This window comes from Parasteatoda tepidariorum, chromosome 8, assembly GCF_043381705.1.
Source record: "Parasteatoda tepidariorum isolate YZ-2023 chromosome 8, CAS_Ptep_4.0, whole genome shotgun sequence".
Taxonomy (NCBI): Eukaryota; Metazoa; Arthropoda; class Arachnida; order Araneae; family Theridiidae; genus Parasteatoda; species Parasteatoda tepidariorum.
Window position 1 is genome coordinate 75,887,065 of NC_092211.1, and position 25,025 is coordinate 75,912,089.

The window sequence follows — 25,025 nt, forward strand, 5'->3', positions numbered from 1 at the left end:
GAAACAAGACTGAATAGAAATATAAAACATAAAGTTGCCAATGTAAAAGAGAAAAATAAACATCCGAAGAAAAACTTTCATATGAATAAAAGAAGATTCCAGGGCATCAAAGTGAGCTGATGTGACTGGGGTGGGATTAATTATAGCATTGTCGAAATTGAATTTACGCTCATAATTCCAACAATGTTCAACAATTGATAATTTTTCAAATTCTTGATAACGGACATATCTATCATGTTATCAAATTATCAATTGTTGCACATTGTTGGAATTATGAGCGTAAATTCAATTTCGACAATGCTATAATTATTCCCACCTTAGTCACATCAGCTCATCTTGATTTTCTGTAATCTTGTTTTATTCATATATATAACAACATTAGTTCCTCGCCACCTCTCCATAGCACATGAAAATGCAATTTACCCTGAATTGCCCCTCTCGACCACTGTGGTTTTTCTTGTTCTGTTTTTCTCTTCGAACTTCTTTGGTTTGTTAGTTTTGTTTCTCATCTTTACTTTTCCATTTTCCATTGGCAGCTTTACATCTTACATTTTAAATCATTTTTGTTTCCTTTCATCTCATTGTCTGGCAAGTCTTGAAAATGGGCATCTGTTTTTGAAACGCTTGAAATATGTCAACTGTTTTTTACTTTTTATGTATTTTTAAAGTCAATGAATTTTTTAATAAGGTAATAATATATGTATGAATATTTTATTTCTTTTCAATGATTTCAGTTATTGAGGATTGCTTTGGAATGGACTTGCTTGACATATTTTTGAGATCTTTTTTATATTGAGTTCTTATAAATATTTCTGTTTCATTTCTATGCATTAATTGTTCTATGCATCTATATTGAGTTCTTTTCTATGCAGAATTAAAATATGCAATTCTGTTGTTGTTGGTAGCTTTGGACTGTCTGTATGTCAAATAATCAAGAAACTTTTGGAACAATCCGTGGAATTAGGGATCAATATTCAAGCAACTACACTTTGTATTCTTATCTTCATATGGGGAAATCGGAAATTCATTTATGTTTAGTTATTAAATTCTTTTTTTAACAAAATATTTTTATTTTATTATGTGCTCTTTATGCTATTGAGTGATGAAAGACACCAGAAAATTATTTTTAAATAGAGATCTTTAACATTGTTTTTATTTAAAATATTTTGCTTCCACCAAACTTTGTTTCTATAAGTTGATTATTTCATTAGTCTTTTTAAGAATCAAATACAAAATTGCAATTTTTAAATTTTTTTTTTTACATTATATAACTGAGTACAAAACCCATTTTGACTTAGTACTAAAGAGATTTCCCAAAAAATGTTTTGAAAGTAGCTTCTTAATGTTCCAGGGAAATGATAATGACATAGTTCTAAATAGTACTAATGACATAGTACTAAAGAAATTCCCCTGTTACTCAGAGAAATGTTCCATAGTCTTAGCTAAAGAACCATGACTTCTAATAGGCTTATTGTTTCTTAACACTGTTGGGTTTAACCCCCCTTTTTAGAAATATAAAGTTCTTAAGTTGTTATTTTAATTTCAGACTTGCTCTAATACAGTTGGCTGTTCATGATAAAGTGTACATATTAGACATGTTATCTTTGAATAAATGCTTGGAGGCTAAAGATTGGGATAAGTTGATGGATGATGTCTTCAGTAATCAAAAGATTATTAAATTAGGTAAGGGATTTATTTATAATACCTATTTCCCTTATATTTAATTTTGTATAAGATTCGTTTAAAATTACTAAATGTATTCAAAATATTGAAGTCTAAAGGATAAATTTTAAAATTTTAAATTTACATATTAATAAAAAAAATTCTATTATAGTTAATTGATGGTTTGATTAATTATAGTTTCATATTAATAATAAAAATTTGATCTTAATTTTTTTTTCCATGTGTATCCTAAGATATAAAAAAAAACTAGAAAAAACATTTTAATTCATGAAAAGCTGTATTTCGAATGTATAGTACTTTATACTAATGCATTTAAAGTGTATATTAATTTAAAGTATGTGATTATAAGAGAAAAAAAGTAGATAGAAAACATTTTGTAAGCATTTCTTTTCCATCTTAAATATATTTTATTGAAAGATTGGACATTACAATATACATTTTCAGAGCCTAAATTGATTTGTTTATAATACATTTTTGAATATTTGTACAATTGTGTTATTGTTAAATGTTTTTAAAACATTTTTTAGGTTGTAATTTGTTGACAGATATTCAGATGATTGTTAATAATAACAGAGGAAGTAAAGACAGGCTTTTAAGGTTTACTCATATACTTGACATGGCTATATTTTTTGAAAAAGTATGTAAACACTTTTAAAATTACATAACATCTTGGTCTATTATAATACTCATGTTTTAATTCTTGTACTATTCTTATTAGCACATTAAGTATATTTTAATGTTATTATACTTGAACAAAAAAAAAAGCTTTTTTTTTGCCTTAACTATGAGTAATTAAAATTGTGGTTGATACTGGCTAAGTAAATTAACAAATCTGGGCTGTCATTTCTCAAAGCAGTATCAATTTTATGCATTTAGTACAACTGCTTTAATCTTGCTTGAAAAAAAGAAGGTATTCATACAAACATTTTCTAATTCACCCTTGGTTTGATTGACATTTAGCTTATCATAGATGATGCAATTGCGACAAATTTGTTAATTCTTTGTTAGAGTTATTTATTACTTTATTTTAAACAACTTTGAACAGCTGCTTCACATCAAATTTGTTTTCTATTAATAATTAAATCTGTTGCTTGTAAATAAGCCCAAAATACTGGGAAACTCCTGGATCAAGCATCAGTGCAAATTTATCTTCATGAAAGATTTTTTTAATGGAACTTACCTGCGTTTGATTTGAGTTACATTGTGAGGAGAACCATGAAAACCTTCTCTAATTAGACCAAAGTCGAAGGGTTTCTAGCCTATGATTTATCTACCATTGGTGATATTTTAGTAGTCTAGAAGTAGCATACAAATAGACTGGCTGCCCTTGGGATTTGAATATTGGTCGCCCTATTTGTAAGTGAACGCTGAACTCTTTAAGCCCTCTTGGCTCGCAAAATAACCTAATGTTATTTGCATTTAAGTACCTTTAGCAATTTTAGTCTGAATGCATTGCATCAATTTTAATGTTTCTCGTTTTCTGCAGTTTTAAACTTAAATTGTTCAAAAAAGAAAGAAAAAAGGAGAGATTTTTGTAAAAAATCTCTATATTCTTTACATTTTAAATCTTACTTCATTTTACTATTCTATTTTACTTTTTTTTACCCTTGTACTTTATTTAACCCTACTTTATTTATAAATCTATAATTTGTTGATTAGTTCATTTGTTTCAATGCATACATGTTTTTCAAATACCCACAGACAAGTGCACCTGGAAAGGATTCAAGAAAGTGCATTTGCAATTTTGAATCCCATAGAAATCAAATAAATTAAAAATTATGTATAATTTTTTAAATGTTAATAGTTTTTTGTTTGAGATAGTAATTTTTTTTAATTTGTTTTAATTCTGAGGTGTATTGAATCAATTCACAATTAGAAACTGAGCACAATGACTATGTTTTTAAATTTAATAATGATTCACCAATTGCAATTGCAGAGCGAATGCAAATTGAGGAATCAATTTGCATTTGCCCTCTAAAAAAATTAATACACAGTTAAAAAAATAATTAAGCTCAGAGAATTCTGCTTTTTAGTGTGTTTATAGCTAAATTAAATTTATAAAAAAGCATTATTCTATGTTTTTCTTAATTTTTAAATCTTAAAAATGTAAATTTTAGGCTAGGAATATTGGATTGGAGGCATTAAATGAATTATTGAGTTATGTATTTTTTTATAATAATATACTTAAAAAATATTTCAAATTATAAGTTTTTAGATGCACCCCTGGCAAAAATTTTGTAGACTCTCTTACACACGGCAAAGCAAATTTGCTTATCTGTAGTTTTCCTAATGTAAACATTTAGCCTCAAAAGGTTTATTAGTTGCTTTATACAGTCTGTCATAATAGTAATTATAATGGTGATCTTTTAAAACATTGTTTGTTTAAAAACTTTATTTTTCCCAGCTACAAGAGGTATATCCTGTTGAAATGAGTACAGAGGAAAACATCAAACATCCAATAGGGTTGAGTCAACTTTGCAAAGTCATTTTAGGTAAACCACTCAGCAAAGAAGAGCGTCTTTGTGATTGGGAGAAACGTCCTCTTTCAGATTCTCAGCTTGAATATGCAGGTGCATAATTTACAATTTTATAAAATCAATATGAATTTCATAATCCATGTATGTATTTTTTTGTTTATGTGGCACCATATACTTGATTATTTCTCAATCTATTGGCAACGCTATAGTTATTATTCATTTTGCTGAGTTGCCTTAAGTAAAAAAATTAGTTGTACATTAAATATTTATTTAGAATAATTGCGTTTGTATGTCTCAAGTAGTAATTTAAGTTAGTGTTCCTAGTTATAAATTAAGTATTTATTTAGAATAATTTTATGCTTTTTGAAAAATTAAATCTTAGTTATAATGTAATTAGATTTATTTTTGATCCTTTCTAAAATGGCTATAGGAATTTTAAACATAAACAATACTATGGTGCCCCATGCTGGCATACCCATTATTGGTGACGGAATTTGCTTTTTCAATGCTAAAATTTAATATAAGAAGACATAGACATGGCTTTAAGATAAATAACATTGTAATCAAGGTGCTTCCATGCTGGCAAAGTCGTGGGCAAGAGCTAGATGGTGAAAAAATTTNTATTTTAACTAACTTTGAACAGCTAACTCACATTGGATTTATTTCTATTAATAATTAACTTCATATCTTGTAAACAACCCCAAAATATATGGAAACTCCTAGATCAAGCATCTGTGCAAACTTATCTCTATGAAAGATTTTTTTAATGGAGCTTACTTACATTTGATATAAATTAAGACAACTTTGTTAACTCAGAATTATTTTATATTTTATTTTAACTAACTTTGAACAGCTAACTCACATTGGATTTATTTCTATTAATAATTAACTTCATATCTTGTAAACAACCCCAAAATATATGGAAACTCCTAGATCAAGCATCTGTGCAAACTTATCTCTATGAAAGATTTTTTTAATGGAGCTTACTTACATTTGATATAAATTAAGACAACTTTGTTAACTCAGAATTATTTTATATTTTATTTTAACTAACTTTGAACAGCTAACTCACATTGGATTTATTTCTATTAATAATTAACTTCATATCTTGTAAACAACCCCAAAATATATGGAAACTCCTAGATCAAGCATCTGTGCAAACTTATCTCTATGAAAGATTTTTTTAATGGAGCTTACTTACATTTGATATAAATTAAGACAACTTTGTTAACTCAGAATTATTTTATATTTTATTTTAACTAACTTTGAACAGCTAACTCACATTGGATTTATTTCTATTAATAATTAACTTCATATCTTGTAAACAACCCCAAAATATATGGAAACTCCTAGATCAAGCATCTGTGCAAACTTATCTCTATGAAAGATTTTTTTAATGGAGCTTACTTACATTTGATATAAATTAAGACAACTTTGTTAACTCAGAATTATTTTATATTTTATTTTAACTAACTTTGAACAGCTAACTCACATTGGATTTATTTCTATTAATAATTAACTTCATATCTTGTAAACAACCCCAAAATATATGGAAACTCCTAGATCAAGCATCTGTGCAAACTTATCTCTATGAAAGATTTTTTTAATGGAGCTTACTTACATTTGATATAAATTAAGACAACTTTGTTAACTCAGAATTATTTTATATTTTATTTTAACTAACTTTGAACAGCTAACTCACATTGGATTTATTTCTATTAATAATTAACTTCATATCTTGTAAACAACCCCAAAATATATGGAAACTCCTAGATCAAGCATCTGTGCAAACTTATCTCTATGAAAGATTTTTTTAATGGAGCTTACTTACATTTGATATAAATTAAGACAACTTTGTTAACTCAGAATTATTTTATATTTTATTTTAACTAACTTTGAACAGCTAACTCACATTGGATTTATTTCTATTAATAATTAACTTCATATCTTGTAAACAACCCCAAAATATATGGAAACTCCTAGATCAAGCATCTGTGCAAACTTATCTCTATGAAAGATTTTTTTAATGGAGCTTACTTACATTTGATATAAATTAAGACAACTTTGTTAACTCAGAATTATTTTATATTTTATTTTAACTAACTTTGAACAGCTAACTCACATTGGATTTATTTCTATTAATAATTAACTTCATATCTTGTAAACAACCCCAAAATATATGGAAACTCCTAGATCAAGCATCTGTGCAAACTTATCTCTATGAAAGATTTTTTTAATGGAGCTTACTTACATTTGATATAAATTAAGACAACTTTGTTAACTCAGAATTATTTTATATTTTATTTTAACTAACTTTGAACAGCTAACTCACATTGGATTTGTTTCTATTAATAATTAACTTCATATCTTGTAAACAACCCCAAAATATATGGAAACTCCTAGATCAAGCATCTGTGCAAACTTATCTCAATGAAAGATTTTTTTAATGGAACTTACTTGCATTTGATTTGCGTTACATTGTGAGGAAAACCTTCTCTGATTAGACCAAAGACAAAGGGTTTCTAGCCTATGATTTATCTACTATTGGTAATATAACAGTAATTTGATCAACCTGGAAGTAGCATACAAATTGACCAGATGTCCTTTGGATTTGAACATGCTCGCTTTATTTGGAAGTGAACTCTTAAGCCCTCTTGGCTCATAAAATACCTAATATAATTAGCATTTCAATACTGTTAGAAATTTAAGCATGGAAGCAGTTCTTCTCATTTTCTATAGTTTTAAACTCAAATCTTGCAAAAAAGAAAAAAAAGATTTTTGTTAAAATCTTTACATTTTAAATCCTATTTTTTATTTTTACATTTTAAATCCTATTTTATTTTACTATTTTGTTTCACTTTTTTTGCCCTACTTTATTTATAAATCTATTATTTGCTGATTAGTTTGTTTCAATGCATGAAGGCTTGTCAAATGCACACAGACAGGTGTGTTTGGATTGGAGTCACAAAAGTGCGTTTAAAATTTTGTACCCCCTAGAAAGTTAATAAATTAAAAATTATACATGATTTTTAAATTTTAATAGTTTTTTGTTTGAGATTAAAATTTTTTTTTATTTTGTTTTAATTCTGAGGTGCAGTGAACATATTCACAATTGTAAACTAAGTACAATTACTGTGTTTTTTTAATAATGATTCACCAATTGGAATTGCGGAGGAAATGTAAATTGAGGAACCAATTTGCATAGTGCGATCCCTCAAAAAAAATTAATACAGTGTTAAATAAAAGTTAAACTCTGAGAATTCTGCTCTTTAGTGTGTTTGTAGCTCAATTAAATTTATTAAAAATATTTTTTTATGTTTTTTTTAATTTTCAAAATTTAAATGTTAAAAATGTAAATTTTTGGCTTGGAATATTGGATTGAAAGCATTAAATGAATTATTGAGCTTTTTTTGTATAAAAATATACTTAAAAAATATTCCAAATTATAAGTTTTTAGATGCACCCCTGGCGAAAAATTTTGTAGACCCTATTACACATAGCAAAGCAAATTTCCTTATCTGTATTGTTTCTTATGAAAATATTTAGCCTCAAAAGGTTTATTAGTTGCTTTATATAGTCTGTCATAATGGTGATTCTAACTTATATCTTTTAAAATTTTGTTTGTTTAAAAACTTTATTTTTCGCAGCTACAAGAGGTATATCCTGTTGAAATGAGTACAGAGGAAGGCATCAAGCATCCAATAGGGTTAAGTCAACTTTGTAAAGTCATTTTGGGTAAACCACTCAGCAAAGAAGAGCGTCTTTGTGATTGGGAGAAACGCCCTCTTACAGATTCTCAACTTGAATATGCAGGTCCATAATTTGCTGTTTTATAAAATTAGCATGAGTCTCATAATCTATGTATGTATTTATTTCTTTTATGTTTCACCATAAACACGATTATTTCTCTATCTATTGGCAACACCATAGTTATTATTCATTTTGTTGAGTTGCCTTTAGTAATTTAATTAAAGTTTTGAAATAATTTGGATGTTAAATATTTTTTTTTAGAATAGTTGTCTTTGTTTGTCTCGAGTAATAATTAAAGTAGTGTCATTAGTTAGTTATACATTAAGTATTTATTTGGAATAATTTTGTGATTTTTTAAAAATAGAATTTTAGTTATAATGTAATTAGTTAGATTTATTTTTGTTCTTTTCTAAAATGGCTATAGGAATTTTAAACATAAACAATTCTATGGTGGCCCATACTGGCATACCCTTTATTGGTAAAGGAATTTGCTTTTTAAATGCTAAAATGGCCCAAACTCTTACTTATGGTGGTTTGTGTGATTCAAATGCTGTCAAACTGATTTTAAATTAAAACTAAAATTCAACATAAGACGACATCGCAGACATCTCTTTAAAACAGGGTTTGTGATTTTTTTGATTTAAATCAGATTTTTTTGATTTTTATTCAAATACACTGTAAGAACTTTAATATATGATTAACAAAACTTTATAAGTGCTTAATCGAAATTAAATTAATATTAAAACTATATTATAACAATATTTAGAACAATATTTTAACTTACTAAAATAATTTTTCATTATAATACATAGCTTTGAATGCATAGCAACCATTTTGAAACAAATGCATGATTGAAATTTAAGGACTAGTTCAAATAGAAAATTTAAAGAATACTTTATGGGTTAGGTTTTTCTGAGAGATAATTATTTTGTGAAAATGTAGACATAATTTTTGAAAATTAAAAATTTGGATTTGGAAAATTTGGACACAAAAATAAAATTTTGAGAAAAAAGTATTTTGTGGAATTGTTCTACCGTTTTTCCTAAAGTTAAATTTGTGTAGGTACCGGTAAACGGTAGTAAATTTCACTTGGACAGACCCCTGACTTTAACTATTAAATCGAAGTTTCAATTAGCAAACCATAATTTTAATTTAAAATTTCTTTTTTTTTCCGCTTGATTTTTAAAATGACAAAATAAATGTAACAGATTGTGTTTATAAATGTAGTTATTCATCAAAAAATAAATATTTAATCCATATATTTTTATATTAAAATATTCACTTTTAATTCTATATCAAAATCGATAAGTTAAGCTAAAAATAACTTTTTTTTAAAATCTATGTACTCATAGGAATTTTTTTTCACAAAATTTCTTTATAGAAAATCAGATGTCAAAGATACTGTAAACATATTATGAGAAAAAATACCAGTTAATAACCCTACTGTTTCAAATAGACTTTGAAGGAGTTTGCAAGGGAAGAATGACACTATATCAGGAAAAAAATATCTAAATTTATTGGCCTTTTTTTTTCTTTCTATTTTTGGCAAATTAGGTATTTTCTTTTTAATATGCTTTTAAAAAAGCTTCAGAAATATACATTTTCTACCAATAAAATATAATGTAGATTCTAATTCCATGCTTTTTCTTTCAAAGGGTAGAATTTTAATTAACAATATTTAAATTATTTTTTGAAAAAATTCATGTTTAATAATTACTTTCTACAGCTATGCAAGTCTATATTAATTAATGCAACAATTAAAATTAATTAATGCAAAAATTTATTTAAAATAAATTTTGAAACTAAGAAAAGAAAATAATAAAAGTATCAATAATTTAAAACACTGTTTTTTAACTTTTATAATCAATATATATATATAAAAAAATTAGTTGATTTAAATCATGATTTAAATCGTGATTTAAATCAAGCTGATTTAAATCAACAAACCCTGCTTTAAAATAGTTAAAATTGTAATCAAGGTGCTTCCATGCTGGCAAAGTCGTGGGCAAGAGCTAGATGGTGAAAAAATTTGGTTAATATATTGTTTAAAATTGATTAAAGTGTTAGGATTTAATCAGGGGTTGATGAATTAGAATATTTAAATACAGTTGTGTTGTGTAAAAGGCTTAATTACTATTGAAGTGTATCTGTTGTACAGTATAATTTTGAAAGGTGACCAAGCTGGTCACGAAATGGCAGCTAGATTATATATAGTTTACAAAGTTTTCATATTTAAAAAAAAAATTTACTGCAATATTTTTTAAATTTTTTATCTCATTTCATTTTTATATTTTCATTAACAGAAAACAAACTTTTTATTATTACTGTCTCAAATCGGAAACGTTTCTGAAAAATATATCTATATTTCGAAAGAGATTTTTTTCAGAAACGTTTCCAATTTGAGATAGTAAGAATAAAAAGTTTGTTTTCTGTTAATGAAACTATCTCAAATTGGAAACGTTTCTGAAAAAAATCTCTTTCAAAATATAGATATATTTTTTTTACTCAGCTCATTGCTTGCTTGAGAATTAATTGAACAAGCAAAACTTGAAAACTTTGTGTCTTCATTGTTATACGAGTCTTCATTATGTATTGATCGCATATTATTGTAGCTTTTTCCATAAGACTCATTGGGATCATGTAGCATAAGACAGAGAGATAAAACAGACAAAACTTCTACATGTCTCCATAATTGTAGGAATCTTTATTATGCATCAAATTCGTACTGCTATTATTTCTTCCATGTGACTTCTTCAAAGTTCAATGTGTCTCCATAATTATATGAATTTTCATTGTGTATCAAGTACATCATATTCAATAATAATTTAATTTGCAACTATATAATTAATTGATTTTAAGAAATTTATTGACAGATAAGATTTATAGTCTGCTCCAATTCTTAAACTTTTATTTTATTAATTATATTGTTTAGTAGTTATGCTTTATCAGACTAATAATGTGCTATAGTCACATTCCTAATTATTTCTACATTGGGAAATCTTTATCCAAATAAAGTAAAATGATTATTTATTTATTTATTATTTGTTTATTATTGAATTGTTTATTTTAATGATCTGTTGGAACACAAAGATTCCTGATGCTCTAGTGTTCTGTCTTGATAAAATTATGATGTCAAGAGTTTTAAAACTTTTCAAACAGTGTTTTTTTTTTCTATGATGTTCATTGAAATAAAATGTTGTTTCTTATTGTTTTTGCTCAAATTAAATGAAATTTGCATAAACTAGTAATTTATTATTTCTTGACTTTATTTTCTTTAAAAGTTTTATAATTTAATAATATAATTTTTTTTTTAAAAAATTATTAATTTTAATAAAAAGGTTTAATTAAAGTTTGATTAAAAAAATAAATAAAAATTTGAAATGTACGGTATGTTAATCCATTTGATTTTGAATCTCTTTCTACAGTTGCTTATGTTACTTTTATAATTTGTTAATTATAAAAAGGAACTGCATTTAATATCATTTTTAAAATATTTAATGTACTATTAAAAATATCAGAAATAAAAATTAATGTATTTATGCTTTTATTTGATCATTAGATTTAATTTAAAATACTTTTTTTTTGAACAGCTTTAGATGCACACTGTTTGTTACAGATATTTGACGAAATTAAAAATGTTTCATCAGAAAAAAATATGAATTTTAATCACTTGGTTAAAGTTGCAATGGTTATGACATCTGGTCACAGCAAAGTAAAGAGAAAGTTGAAAGAAGTATGTTATTTCCTTTAAATATTTCAGATTTATATCTGTTTACTAAGTAGTTAATTTGTGATTGCTTTTGTTGTTGTTTTCAAACTTTGTATAGTTTTTAAACTTTGCTTTGAATTTAAAGTTAATGTATTTGTTAATTAAATATTTCTTCTCCTAAAATATGGCAAATGCAGCAGAAATAGACCATGTTTTTGATAAGTTATACTTTCCACAGTGAACAGTCTTTCTGAAAAAAAGCTTTTTACAGCGGAAGTTGCTAGTATGGGAATCAAATAGTAATTATTTTACTTCAAGACAATAAAAAATTTAACGTTTTTAATTTACTTTTACATAATCGTGAACCCCCCCTTTTTGTTGTATTTTGATTTTTATTGAAATTCAACCTTAAAATTGCTTATAAATATTAATTAAAGATTTTCAATTGCTTATTCAACTTGAAATTTTGTATAATTTAAAAATGCAAATTTTACTGATAACACTGGGGAACATATTTTTTTTTTGCCTTCTGTCGCATGAGACTTTTTAACAGATCTTAGATACTTTTGCATCATCAATTTCAAATTTGCTATCGGTTTCGCTCTCCAAGAAATTTTTTTTTTACAATTACAACTTTGTCGAAATGTGAGAGTTTAAAGACGTTATATATATAGCATATGTCTCACGTCATGGAAAACTTCTAAAGTAGTTAAGTTACATAATCAGGATTAAATCTATATAGAAACCCTTGCCTGGAATTATTTTGATACTGGGCTAGAAGAGCCTACTCATTATGAAGTAATAGATGAACAGGTCATTATTGAGAAGTGCCATAGTGGTGTATGATGACATTTTCAAGCGTGAGTTCCTATGCAATTTTATTCTTGATGAAGTGCCTTAACTAAGCAAGAAGTTTGCCAGAACGTTTGTATGACCTATTGTTATATATAGCGTTTTTCAACTTGTACATATCGACAAATAATCTACTAAAATGCCATTTAAAAACTGTAGCTTAAAAATCCCCATATCTGAATTAGGTAAGAATTAGTACTTGTATAAGTGCTACAAAACATTTCTTCCTCAGTGTAATCTTCAGCTTCTTTTTTTAAAAAAAATATTGCTTTGGCAGTATAATATTTTATTTGCTTATACTGGAAGTTAGGCCAAAATAGACTATGGGATATTCGCAGTCATCTTTACTTTAGATTAGGAAAATTAGTTAATTATGCAGACTATAAGCAAATCTTTTTAAAATATTTCATGCAAAATTCAAGAGTTTTATGAATAATTAGTAAGACCTCCTTTTTCATGCATGGTTTAAGAAGCAATTAAGGTGATTTGGTGAAACCTCTAGGAAAGACTACCGCTATGTAGCAATTTCCTCTATTTACGACCACTTTTAGAAGGCACAGTATTTTTTTCATACACTTTGTGTTGAAGAAACTTTTAGGACCATCAAAACCTCTCCCAGCTACCAAGCAGATCTGTGCACGAAATGTGGAAATGATCAAATTCGATGAAATTCAAAAAATATCAGAATAAAATATTAACAAAACAAATAAGTAGATTAAAATGTATTCAAAATATTTGTGTGAAGTTCTTAGTTTGAGAAATCTTTTTGATGACCTCTAAAAGACATCTACAACCTCATGTTGCAGTCAGAACTCACCAAAGGCGATGTTATAAATCAGGTCTCGAAAAACAGCCCGTCCTCCGTGGTCAAAAATTCCCTGTGGACAACAAATTTCTCGAATCCGACGCCCACGTGGACGGCCATTTTCCCGTTAATGTTCGTGATACATTTTCAATTTGTGTTTTCTTACAAGAGTCTAGCTCCTCACTTCTAAAATGACCCTGAAATGGAATTGATATTTTCTCTGTCTGGGAGTACTGCAGCGATTGAAAGGGGCTTTTCAGCAATGAACTTACAAAAAAACACATTAAGTACTGGTCTTAAACAAGAAGCGTTAAACGCAATTATGAACATTTATCTAAATGAACTGTGCGGAAACCTCAGTAAATCATTGACTTGATTGTGGAACTGGGAAACGTAATATTTGATTCATTTAAAAAAAGCAGTACCCCCAAATAAATTGACATTCCAGAAAACTTGACTTTTGTCATTTAAATTATTTCATAAAAGAAATAAATTATTTCCTAAAGGAAATACTAGGTTACTATTAGTACCCTAGTATTTCTTTTATTACTGTATAATGTAGTCGTAGTAATTAGTAATTCACGATCCAATTTATATAAATGTTTGTAATAAATAAGAGAAAATTATATTTTTATTTATTTAGAAGCTACGGGTTAGTTTCAAAGGAGGATGGGTACATTGTTGGACAAGCAGTCCCAGGGACGGGTAAAATTTCTGAGTTTTTTCGAGCCCTGTTATCAATGATTTATTTTTTGAGTTGAAAGTAAAAATAGAGTATTAAAGATGAAGTATTAAGTTTTATTTATTTATAATTTTTTTCTAGGAAAAAAAATCTACAAAAAGTATGAATGAAAAACCTATACCTATTGATGAATTCCATGTAGTTGTACAACCACAGTTAAAATTCATTAGTAAAAGTTTGAAAGAAATGGGAGCTAATGTTCTAGTTCTCCAGTTTGCAGATAAAGCTAGTGATGCTGCCTTAGTAAGTTTTTTTTGCATTTTTATTTTTCAGTTATAATATTGCTTGCATTTAAACATAAAAATAAATCTCACATTCTAAAGTAATTTGTATTTCAAATTATCATTTCAATAAATAATTATTTGGGGATAAATTTAGTAATATTTTATAGCAAAACGTTTTAATGATAAATTATGAAATTTATAAATAACAATGATTAGTGAACTATTAGTGTTATTACATTATCATCATAATATTTTGAATTTTAACTTCGATAGCTTTGTCACATTTTGAGTGAGAAAATATTTTTGTTTATTTTTATGTTAGCATTGTAAAGTTTTTCTTGGACAATTTTTTTATTATCAATTGTAAATGGTGCTGTTGTTTTGTAAGTCTTTGGTAGTTTCATGAATTATGTATTTTAAAGCTATTTCTTGTAAACTTCCACTTTTTATTTGATTATTTGATTTATTATATTATGATGATAATTCAAATTTTAGTAAGCCTTTTAAGTTTGAAATTTAAAAAGCTTACATCCACACATTTTAATTAATTATAATTTTTGTATTTCTAGATTGCTAAAACTCAAGGGAGATTCCTAATTTGTTTTGAGGATTTTAAGAGAAAAGTAAGTAAATGAAAATTGTTAGTCAATTCATCTCTGTAATAAAACTTCTCTTTTACTTCAAATGTTCTTTATCATGTGACATTGCTTGTTGTTTAATATTGTTGTTAAGGTGACTGTTTCTTTTAGTCAGTTTCAAAATACTATTTTAAAATTATAATAATTAAATATAACACAGAAAAACACAGGGTGGTCCCTGGTCTTCTCTAGAACATTATATTACCAGAACTGCATTTATTGCTTATGTCTTAAAGCAGAAATGTTCAATAAATCTGGTATTGATGCATGAGTCAAAATAAGATTGGAGTTATGGATTGGAATATAATTCTGATAATTTTAAAATTTTAGATGCACAATTTAATTGAAAATTTTGAAAGAAATACATCCTTTTTTTAAACTAAAAAGTATTTTAAAAATGACACATTGTTTCAATTCTTTATATTTTTATTCATATAAATAATTATTCCTTTCACTATCCTTTCAGGTGAAAAATATCTCTTCTGAGGTTGTATGTTATAGCGTGAACTGTGATTCTGGTAATTCTTTAGAGCTACAGAAGATCTTGCAAAAAGCCAATGTTTTTATAGATGATAGCAAATTACTGCAAACATGTCAGGTAAAAGTATTTTATGATAAAAATCCTAATGTAAATGTTCTTATTTACAAGTAGTACTTTTTATTAATATTTTTCGAGAATCTACCGAGCAAATGTTTTGTCATTTTTTCTTTTTTTTTTTCTTTAGTTAATTTAATATTTATTTATTAATTTTTTTTATTAAAGAATGCACATCTTGTCTATACAAAATAATTTTTTTTTCATGAAAGTTATAAAATTCTAATCATACCTGGTGCGAAAGCTTAATATATTTGATGGAAGCACTGAGCATCTCTTGCACACGTTTGCTCTTTTTGTTCATTTTAATAATAGAAATGTGTCAAATTGCTCTAAAAATTTAATAACTTCAATTATAAGTGAAAATATCAACCAAATGCCCAGCTGTTTTGTTAATCATACTACATCAAGCATATCTTTTTGAATTTTATTTCTGATAATAGATCTAATAATATTTGTAAATAACTTCTTTGTCTTATACTTTTAAATTTCTAGTTTAACCTGTTTTATGTTGGTTGGTTGGTATCCTGTCCATGGGGAGAACTATGGATATCCATGAGTGTGCAAAACACAGCCGGCTAACTCCTTGATGTTGCCGGAGTACAGACTCTCGATGGAAAATTGGTTGCCATTGCCTCCGAGGAGGTTGGACTAATAAACTGTTTTATGTTAGATGGAATTATTAGTTTTGAATGCTTACATGCATTCAAATATATATATATATATCAAGCGTGTTGATAATTTTTGAGGTATCCTGCAAATGATATTTTGGTCCCTTTATGATTGCTTATTGGATCATGGAAGGGCGGAAGGAAATTGTATGGAGCTACAATTCATATTGTTTTAAGAGTGTGATAGTATTATTATACTTGGTACTATTTATGGGTTTTTATTTCAAAATTTAGTTTAAAGTTTAAAATTAGAAAACCATATTCTTTCAGGGTTATATAAGTTGTTATGAAATAATGTTATGCTTCACTTTCTAAAATTATTGGGTATTTAAGAAGGAGGTAAGTAGGTTAATCATTAAAATTATCAAATGTTAAGAAATTGTATCATTTTAAAACTTATGAGAGCAATTCTGAAAGTAAGTTTTTATATTCTATAAGAAATGAAATTTGTTAATTTTCTGAAGTATTTATTTTGTTTTATGATCAATGTTTTTCACTTTCTAAAATTATTGGTATTTAAAAATGAGTGAAGTTGATTAATCATTAAAATAATAATTAAATGTTAAGAAAATGTATCATTTTAAGACTTATGAGAGAAATTCTGAAAGTAAGTTTTCCTATTTTATTGGAAATGATAACATTTGTTTATTTTTTAAAATATTTATATTGTAGAGATTGAACACTGCCTATTATCCACTCATATTATTAAAAAATGTAAAGTTTGATAAAGTTTTTCTTTATCAGTTTTTTAAAATTCCTTAAAAGAAGAGAGGAAGGACCATCAAAGCATTTCATGAAATTTTGAAGATGCTTTATTGAAAAAAAATTTTTTTTGAACCANTTTATTTTTAAGATATTTATATTGTAGAGATTGAACACTGCCTATTATCCACTCATATTATTAAAAAATGTAAAGTTTGGTAAAGTTTTTCTTTATCAGTTTTTTAAAATTCCTTAAAAGAAGAGAATGAATCTTGTACTCACCAGGAAGGACCATCAAAGCATTTAATGAAATTTTGAAGATGCTTTATTGAAAAAAAATTTTTTTTGAACCAAAAATGTGTTTTTATAGTGTTTTTCCTTAATAATGCATCTTCTACAATAATTAATTTCCATTAACAATAACCAACTTTACATCATGCTTTTATATATTATTAAAAGTTTACTATAAATGTAAGAGCTATATATTTTAGAGTTCATTTTTTGTAAGTTACAAATGCTTTTATATATTATCTGTTTTACTTATAACAATAAACTTTGTGTATTTCAGAACTGTAGTAGTGCAGATATAACACAGTTATCAATGCAAGAATTTAGTTATTTTAAAGAACTGGAATCACTTGAAGATGTTCCCAGTGAAAATGGATTAAGCAATAGTTTGCTAAGGACAATTTATGAAATGAAGAAAGCTGGGGTCAAGCTGAAACTCAAAAACCAAAAATCTATATCAAATGAGAGTGTATTTTTATGTAAGAAATGTGGCCTTGTACAGTAAATTATGAAGAATAAAATGTATTTTATTATTTTCTAACCGTATCTATTTAATTCTTAAGTATATTTTAGTTTCACGAAAGATTTTTTTTCATTTCATTTTGCTATTTATTTCCTGTTATTGATTCTAAAAATTGACTCTTTCTTTAAGATAAATTCCAAGATATGAGAAAAATTTTTAATTACCAATATGCATAATTTGAACATTCTTTTTAATGAAATAATTTTTTTTTTAAAGTAAAGTTTATTCATTATGTGCATAATTTATAGATATTAAAAACAGTAATTGTTTAGTCAGAAATTTTTTTAGTTTAGTTTATACCTGGTGTCTAAAAGAATTACCCTTTATTTAAAGAATAATTTTAGAGGGAAACAGAAAGAGATGGAAGTATAGAGTTTGCTTAATTTTACGGAGAAAACTATCACATTTATTCTTATCACATTTCAAAATTAATTACAAATTTTGTCAACAGTTAGCGTCCTTGACTGGAAGGCTATAGAACAATGTTTTTTTTATGCATCTTAGGCTTTTCCAACTTAAATATTTTCAAGGGCATCTTGTTATTTTGTCTTCTTTTAGCTTCACATTGTTATTTTAAATTGTCCTATAGATTTTAACTGTGCTATCCATTGGCAAACTTAATTACTAATTTCGAAAGTTGGTATTAATAAAATAATTTCCTCAGCAGAATTATTAATTTTTATTTCTCTCCTAAGTTTTTTTAAATTTGTTTTTTAACTTGTTGATATTATTCGTTACAACCCATAATTATATTCATGAGCTTGATTATTTTTTTCTCAGTTTTTCATTTTAGTGCTTCCTTTTTTTTTTCACTATTTTTTTGTTTTAATTATTTGAAGTGCAATTTTCTTTAATTTCATGTAAAACTTTCTAATCTCTAAACATTTAAAATGTTTTTATTTATTTATTATGCAGATTCCCAATTCTTTTATTCAGGTACTTAAATATTCTTGTTTTATTTCAAATAGATTTAAAATTTGATAACAGTTGAACTAAAACTATCAAGATTCTCAATACTACTGCAATTCAGATATTTCTTGTTTTATTTCAATGAGATTTAAAACTTAAAAACAGTAGGGCTCAATTTATCTTGATTCTCTATTATGGAACAATTTATGCAAAACAATTCACTAAAAAATATTTTTTTTCTCTATAAGATCTAGAAACAGATAAGAGTTGGAGGTAATTTATCTAGATTCTCAATTCTGCAACGGTTCATGTTCTTGTTCCTAATACCACTTACTATTATACCAGCAAGACTACTTGGTGAAACCAAAGCGATTCATGTAGTTAAATATTCTTGTCTTATTTCAAAGAGGGTTAAGATTTAATATCAGAAGGATGAACAAACTATATAGATTATAAATTCTGCAAAAATTCAGATATTTGAATACTTTTGTTTTATTTCAAAGAGATTTAAAATTTAATATGAGTAAGACGTAAATTATCTAGATTCTCAGTAGTTCGCTGAATCAGCTCACTGATTATCTTTCCGACGTATCCGAGGGAATTAACTTTAATTTAAATCATTATCCTTCACAAAATGAAGGAGAATTTTTCTCAGTTAAGTTTTACAGATTACAAAGTAACCAACCACGCTTGAAATTGCTCATGCTTACAATAGGCTTTATTTTGAGTTTTAAAAGAGCGAGGAAATGTTAATGTTTAATTTAGTTATTGATTGACCTTGTTATGTTTCCGTTTAGTTGCGAGACTGGGGAAGATTCCATGGGGGAAGAATAACATTACCATAAAATGCTTGCCTTTAAATAATTTTTAAAATATTTAAAATCTTTCGTTTCATACAAGTTTATATTTCATATAGTTTTGTTAATTTAATGAAGATTAGATAGAGCTAATTTAGATAGGATAAACTAATCAATTTTTTTATTTGTTGATTTTGGTTGAGGGTAAAAAATCGAAACTAACCTTTTTCTTTTTAGTTGAGATGTATTTTTAAAAAGATAAAAATGGATTTGATTTTTACTGTCGCGGTAGATCTTTACTAAATGGGCTATAAGCAAATATGGGAAAAGAAGCATAATTTTTTTTTTATGACATTCGAATTTCATTGAAATACAATTGGAAGCGTTATTTATGTAAAAATAAAAATGAAATAAAAATTCCAATAAAAATCTATAAGACAAGAAAATTAATAAAAAATTTAAAAAATAAAAATTAATGTTAGATAGTAAATCAACGAAATCAGATCACATGATTGTATCAGCAGAAATAACCTTTTTTAATATTGTATCAATAAAAAGAAAGCAAAATTTTTCAATACAATGCTGATACTACATTATATCATACCATAAAATATTGTCATATCATTGACACAATATCTATACTTTATTGATGTAATATGAAAAAACTATATATATATATATATCNCCTGCAAATTTTTTCATAAAATTAACAAAACGAATAGTTGTTTGAAAGAATTAATGCAAATATATTGTTAAAAATATGTTAGTTTTATATATGAAATATTTTTTCAATGAAGCCATTAAATTGATTCCAATGTGCATGAAAATATGCGTTTTCAGTAAATAAACAAGCAAAAAAAGGAATAAATAAATCTATAACGGCAAAAAAGGAAATCAAAAATGTGACTACATGTCCTCTAAGAAATTTTAGGTTACCTCAACACCAAAAATGATCCCCTCTAAATTCTCGTTCCAGGTGTTCTAAACAAGGCGCTCGAAAATTACAAATCGGAAAATTTTTGTTAATTCATAAAGTAAGCAAAATAAAATTATATATAAATACAAAGTATATAGTATAGGTTTATATTAAGTATATTAGGGTAATTGACCTTCATAGTTTTGCTAGCATATGCGCTACCTTTTATTCAATAATCAATGACCATTTTACATAATTGTGGCTAATTTTGTTGATAAAGCTCTCCGTTTGTAAGCTTGTTGGTATTAAAACTGAGACAGTTTTAGGCTTTTAATTTTTTTTCTCCTGATAGTATTAAATTGTGTCTGATCAAATCTGCAAATTCCGATCACCAAAATGGGAAATTACACGACTAGACGATAAGAATTTGAAGAATTCTAAAATGCTTTGTAAATTTTTGAATTGATGATGATATATTTCAGAAAAGGACTCAGTTGATTTAAATTGAGCTGATTTAAACCAACGCGCCTTGCGTAGAATTTAGAAAATGAATATAAATATTCTAAACCAATAATGTAACTTAGGAGAAACTTTGCCAAATTAATGTCCTTCATTTCTCTAGAATTTAATCTTAAAACAATTATAACTTACGACAAACCCTTTTCAAAAGCGTATCGAAGAGCGTAACTTGGCGGACGAAATTTCTTCCTCTATCAATATTGATTTATTGATAAAGTATATTTCAACGATGCTGAAAGAGTAATAAGGATTTTTTGACAATTTTCATAATATGAATAAACATTTCTTCTTGTTTAATGAGATTATAATTGTGGCGTTTTGTTTCATAACTAGCTCAATCTCTACTTCGTTCATGAAATTAAAATTTTAAAATGTTGTATCAATTTCATGATTTTTTTGAGCTATTTCTATAAAAAATACTTCTTGCCATTTTATTTGCTTACAATTTCCTTTATAAACGATTTTTTTCAAATCAATTTTAAAATAACTGAAAATCTACAGGGTGGTCCTAAAATATGTGTCAAAAATTTAAAGCTAGGTAGAGGGGACATAAATAAGCATATTAGGAATGTGTGTGCGGTAATGGCACGTTAAAGCACTAGCTTGTAAAGCAGTATGAATCAAAGGAAACTGAAAAGACAAGTAAAGACAAAAGAAAATAAAAATGTATCAACAGTTTACAACGGGTGCTCGAAGGAGCAGCCACCAACAGCGATACAAGACTTATATCGACGGAGCATGGATCAGCGTACATTAGAAAAGACGTCAGGCATGTCGAGCACATGTAAAACAGCAACAGACAATCGGGCAACAAGATCTTCTTGACGGGAATCTCGTACACGAGGCTTTTAATATGATCCCAAAAGAAAAAAATCCAAGCAGGTTAAATCAGGAGAACGTAATGGCCAGGGAACTGGATCGCCACGTCCTGCGGGAAATGATGAATCCATCTAGCAAGCGCTTTTATACGCCGCAGTCATCAGCGCTCCCTACCGGCTCAAGGCGCCATTACCGCACACACAATCCTAGACAAAATATGCTTATTTAGGTCCCCTCTACCTACCTTTACATTTTTGACATATATTTTAGGACCACCCTGAATATAAACATTAAAAAGTAATTTTTTTGTTCATAATTTTTAACACATTGTTTTTGGAAATGATAATTTTGAAATTAATTTGTACAAAACTGTAGTTTCGCTACAAAACAATTGTGGAAACTTTTATTGTCAAAAATTACTTGAAAATAAGTAATAAAAGTTTCTGTTATGTAATTAGTCCAGTAATTATAGAAAAAAGGGGTGTTTTCTTTAGAAAAATTAATAACCAAGATTTGTTTTTACCGAAAGCTATAGAAAATTGCTCTATTTTGCTATTTATAAAACTGCTCTATTTTTCCCTGTACGCTCCAGCCTTCTTTCAAGAGAGATGGAGCTAATTCGGTTGGGGGGGGGGGACTGAACATCATTTATACAGTAATGCTACTGGAGTATTTTTTTTACATTGATTTGAATGGTATCAATTAGCGTATTAAATGCCAATCTTTCATTCTAATTCATAATAAATTATTTCAAGAATAGAACAGGGTTTTAACCTAACACCCAGCTATATCTGTTTTTCTTACTTATATCGGATTTTTGTGATGTTTTTAAAGATACTTTGAGAATTTTAGTTTATTATTATTTAAATGTCATAACTATAACTAGAGCTGAAATATTATTAAAAAATCAAACAATTCATTTAAAACTAGATTACACCATAAAAATTGCCTTATACAAATGCACGCAAATGTTTGGATAATATTTCTTGAAAATGAAATAGGGACTTATCCTAACTATCTACTGAAAACCAGGTTTAATTAAACGCACCAAATTAATTTCACCGATATTTATTTCCCCCCTTTCTATTTTATAACTTTAAAAACGACAAAATTAATTCTGTTGTCCTATTCTGAGCATACACTTCTTATATTTAAATGCAGGTTGACAAATATTTCTANAATAAAAAAAAAAAAAAAAAAAAAAAAAAAATGTTACTGTAGAAGCAATATGAATATGACTTTCAAAACCTCTTCTTAATGCCATTTTAAGATCGTGTTCTTTTGATGTTGCCTACACTCTAAGACACGGAAATTGCGTTTGCAAGATTAAAATAAAAAATGGTTTTAAAGGTTAAGGTTGAAAATAAGGCATTGGCAGGATTTCCATCACGGTTTTTGCGGGAAAATTCATATTCAATAACTACTTTTTACAAATGTATAAATATAAAATAAAACTGCATTAAATTTTTTCTTTATTTTTTTTATTTAAAAAAATTTTGCAAAATAATTAGATTACTTTCAGATTATTTCTAAAGATATAGGATTTACTACACACCAAGAATTTCGCTAACTGAAACCTGTTAATCTATTCTTGATTTTTTTTAAAAAAAATCCTAGCTTTAAGTGGATATTTTTTTTAAAATCATTAATTTGAATGCAGATTTTGATGGTTATTTAAATAAAGCTGATTGAAATTATCTCAGATATTTTTCATGTGGAAAGAAAATTGTTGCATTGGTTAGCCTGACGAAAATTGATTTAAACAAATTATTCCTCCATGATTTTGTGAAATGTAGTCAGCTTTTAATACTAAATGGGTTTAAAGTCTGACTTATAATATAACTTTTGTCTTTTTTTTTTTAAATCGGAAAGAATTTTCTAAGTTATACTTCTTATGCGACTTCCAACAAGGTTGCNATACCATCCCCTAATCCAATTTATTAATTAAGGAAAAGCAGCAGCAACCTTCACATTAAAAATTTAAATATTAAAAATTTTGTAGACTAAATAATAAAATTAAATGCTTTCTGATACTTGATGTTTTTTGCAATAATTTTTTTCACAGGGGGTGGTCCGTGACTTCTTAAAAATTTTTAAGAGGTCCATTATACCAAAAAGGTTAAGATACACTGCTTTAAGAGAATGATTTTTTTTAAAAATCTTTCAATTTAGATGCAGATTTTGATCGTTATTTGAATAAAACTGATTGAAACTATCTCAGATTTTTTTCACGTGAAATTTTTTTTTTTTTGCGTTGGCAAGCTTGGCGAAAATCGACTTAAACAAATTATTCTTCCATGATTTTGTAAAATGTAGTCGGCGTTTAATACTAAATGTGTTTAAAGTCTGACTTTTAAGATAACTTTTGTCCTTTTTTTTAAAATCGGAAAGAATTTTTATATTCTTTTTGCCGCATATTTCAGGATTAAATGCTACATCACAAACGATAGTATGACAGTTTCATGCTACTTTATTTGTGCCATTTTCATGTTCTTTTAACTTAATTTAAATGCAGCTTAAGGTTAACCCATTTAATTAGTTTATTATGTTTTGAATAAGTCAGATGTCAATTATTGAATCAAAATAAAAATTTATGTTGTAACCATATTTACTCTAATAACGGATAATACGCAGAATGAAAATAGTTGAGTTATATTAGCAATAATATAAAATTGATACATTTTAAGCGTATGAAACGTCTGTGATAATGCAATTACTTCTGGAATTGAAATGTGCCTAGAATAAAAAATAGATAGAAGCTTTTCTGCTAATATATTTTTCTTCACGCATTTTATTTGGATAATAAAGACTACTTAAACACCTCTCATCCAGCTCACTACGCTTATTGGATGTTAATAAATTTAAGTTTGTGAGTTTGGAAAAATTGTTTATAACTGCATTTCTGATCAAACTAAATTGATTCTCTTCTGCGGATTCATTATTAATGCCTCTCTTTCTGCTGTTTAATTTATTTAGCATCAATAAAACTAAAATAGACCTTCAAATTATTATGTATCCTGTGTTAATTAGCATAATTGAAACAAAACTAAAGCACAATTTGTTTATTTACATAAACATTTCGCTTTTATTTTTTCCTTTTGCCCAGATTATAGCTTAGTTTGTTTCAGAAATGTATTTTCCATTAATTAATTTTAAGTTCTTTCTTTTAGTAAAGTAGCTGTTTCCTCATATACTGTAGTAATAGACATTCTAGCCCTTCAAGATTAAAGAGCCTACCAAGTGCAGCATTTGAATAAAAAATAATACATCAACTTAAATTTTAGAAATTTTCCATGATGTTACAGATTATTGCGAAGATTACTGTCTTACATATGCTTAAAAGCTATCGTGTTGTTGCTTAAAAATATATTCCAAACCAAGTTTAATGCAGCAGCAGAAATTAAAA

General features: G+C 26.6%; 1 protein-coding gene across 2 annotated transcripts; it reads left to right on the forward strand.

Annotated features, from left to right (window-relative positions):
- Positions 1-1,519: 1,519 nt before the first annotated feature.
- On the forward strand, positions 1,520-17,677 carry LOC107449890 (exonuclease mut-7 homolog). Of its 2 annotated transcripts, none has more exons than XM_016065558.4 (8): positions 1,520-1,683; positions 2,211-2,320; positions 4,088-4,253; positions 11,501-11,643; positions 14,100-14,261; positions 14,812-14,865; positions 15,347-15,478; positions 17,417-17,677. In XM_016065558.4, the coding sequence occupies exons 1-8, from the start codon at positions 1,596-1,598 to the stop codon at positions 17,639-17,641; spliced, it is 1,080 nt and encodes a 359-aa protein (XP_015921044.1). In that variant the 5' UTR covers positions 1,520-1,595; the 3' UTR covers positions 17,642-17,677. The 2 variants fall into 2 exon arrangements, with proteins under 2 accessions (XP_015921044.1, XP_042899600.1); XM_043043666.2 differs by lacking the exon at positions 4,088-4,253 and adding an exon at positions 7,808-7,973 and having other exon boundaries at positions 1,523-1,683.
- Positions 17,678-25,025: the final 7,348 nt, after the last annotated feature.

Excerpts from the sequence above, each read along its gene's own strand:
- LOC107449890 (XM_016065558.4), top strand. The coding sequence starts at position 1,596 with ATGTTATCTTTGAATAAATGCTTGGAGGCTAAAGATTGGGATAAGTTG. Across the intron at positions 2,321-4,087 it reads TGGCTATATTTTTTGAAAAA|CTACAAGAGGTATATCCTGT; the intron begins GTATGTAAACAC and ends TATTTTTCCCAG. Across the intron at positions 14,866-15,346 it reads TTGAGGATTTTAAGAGAAAA|GTGAAAAATATCTCTTCTGA; the intron begins GTAAGTAAATGA and ends CTATCCTTTCAG.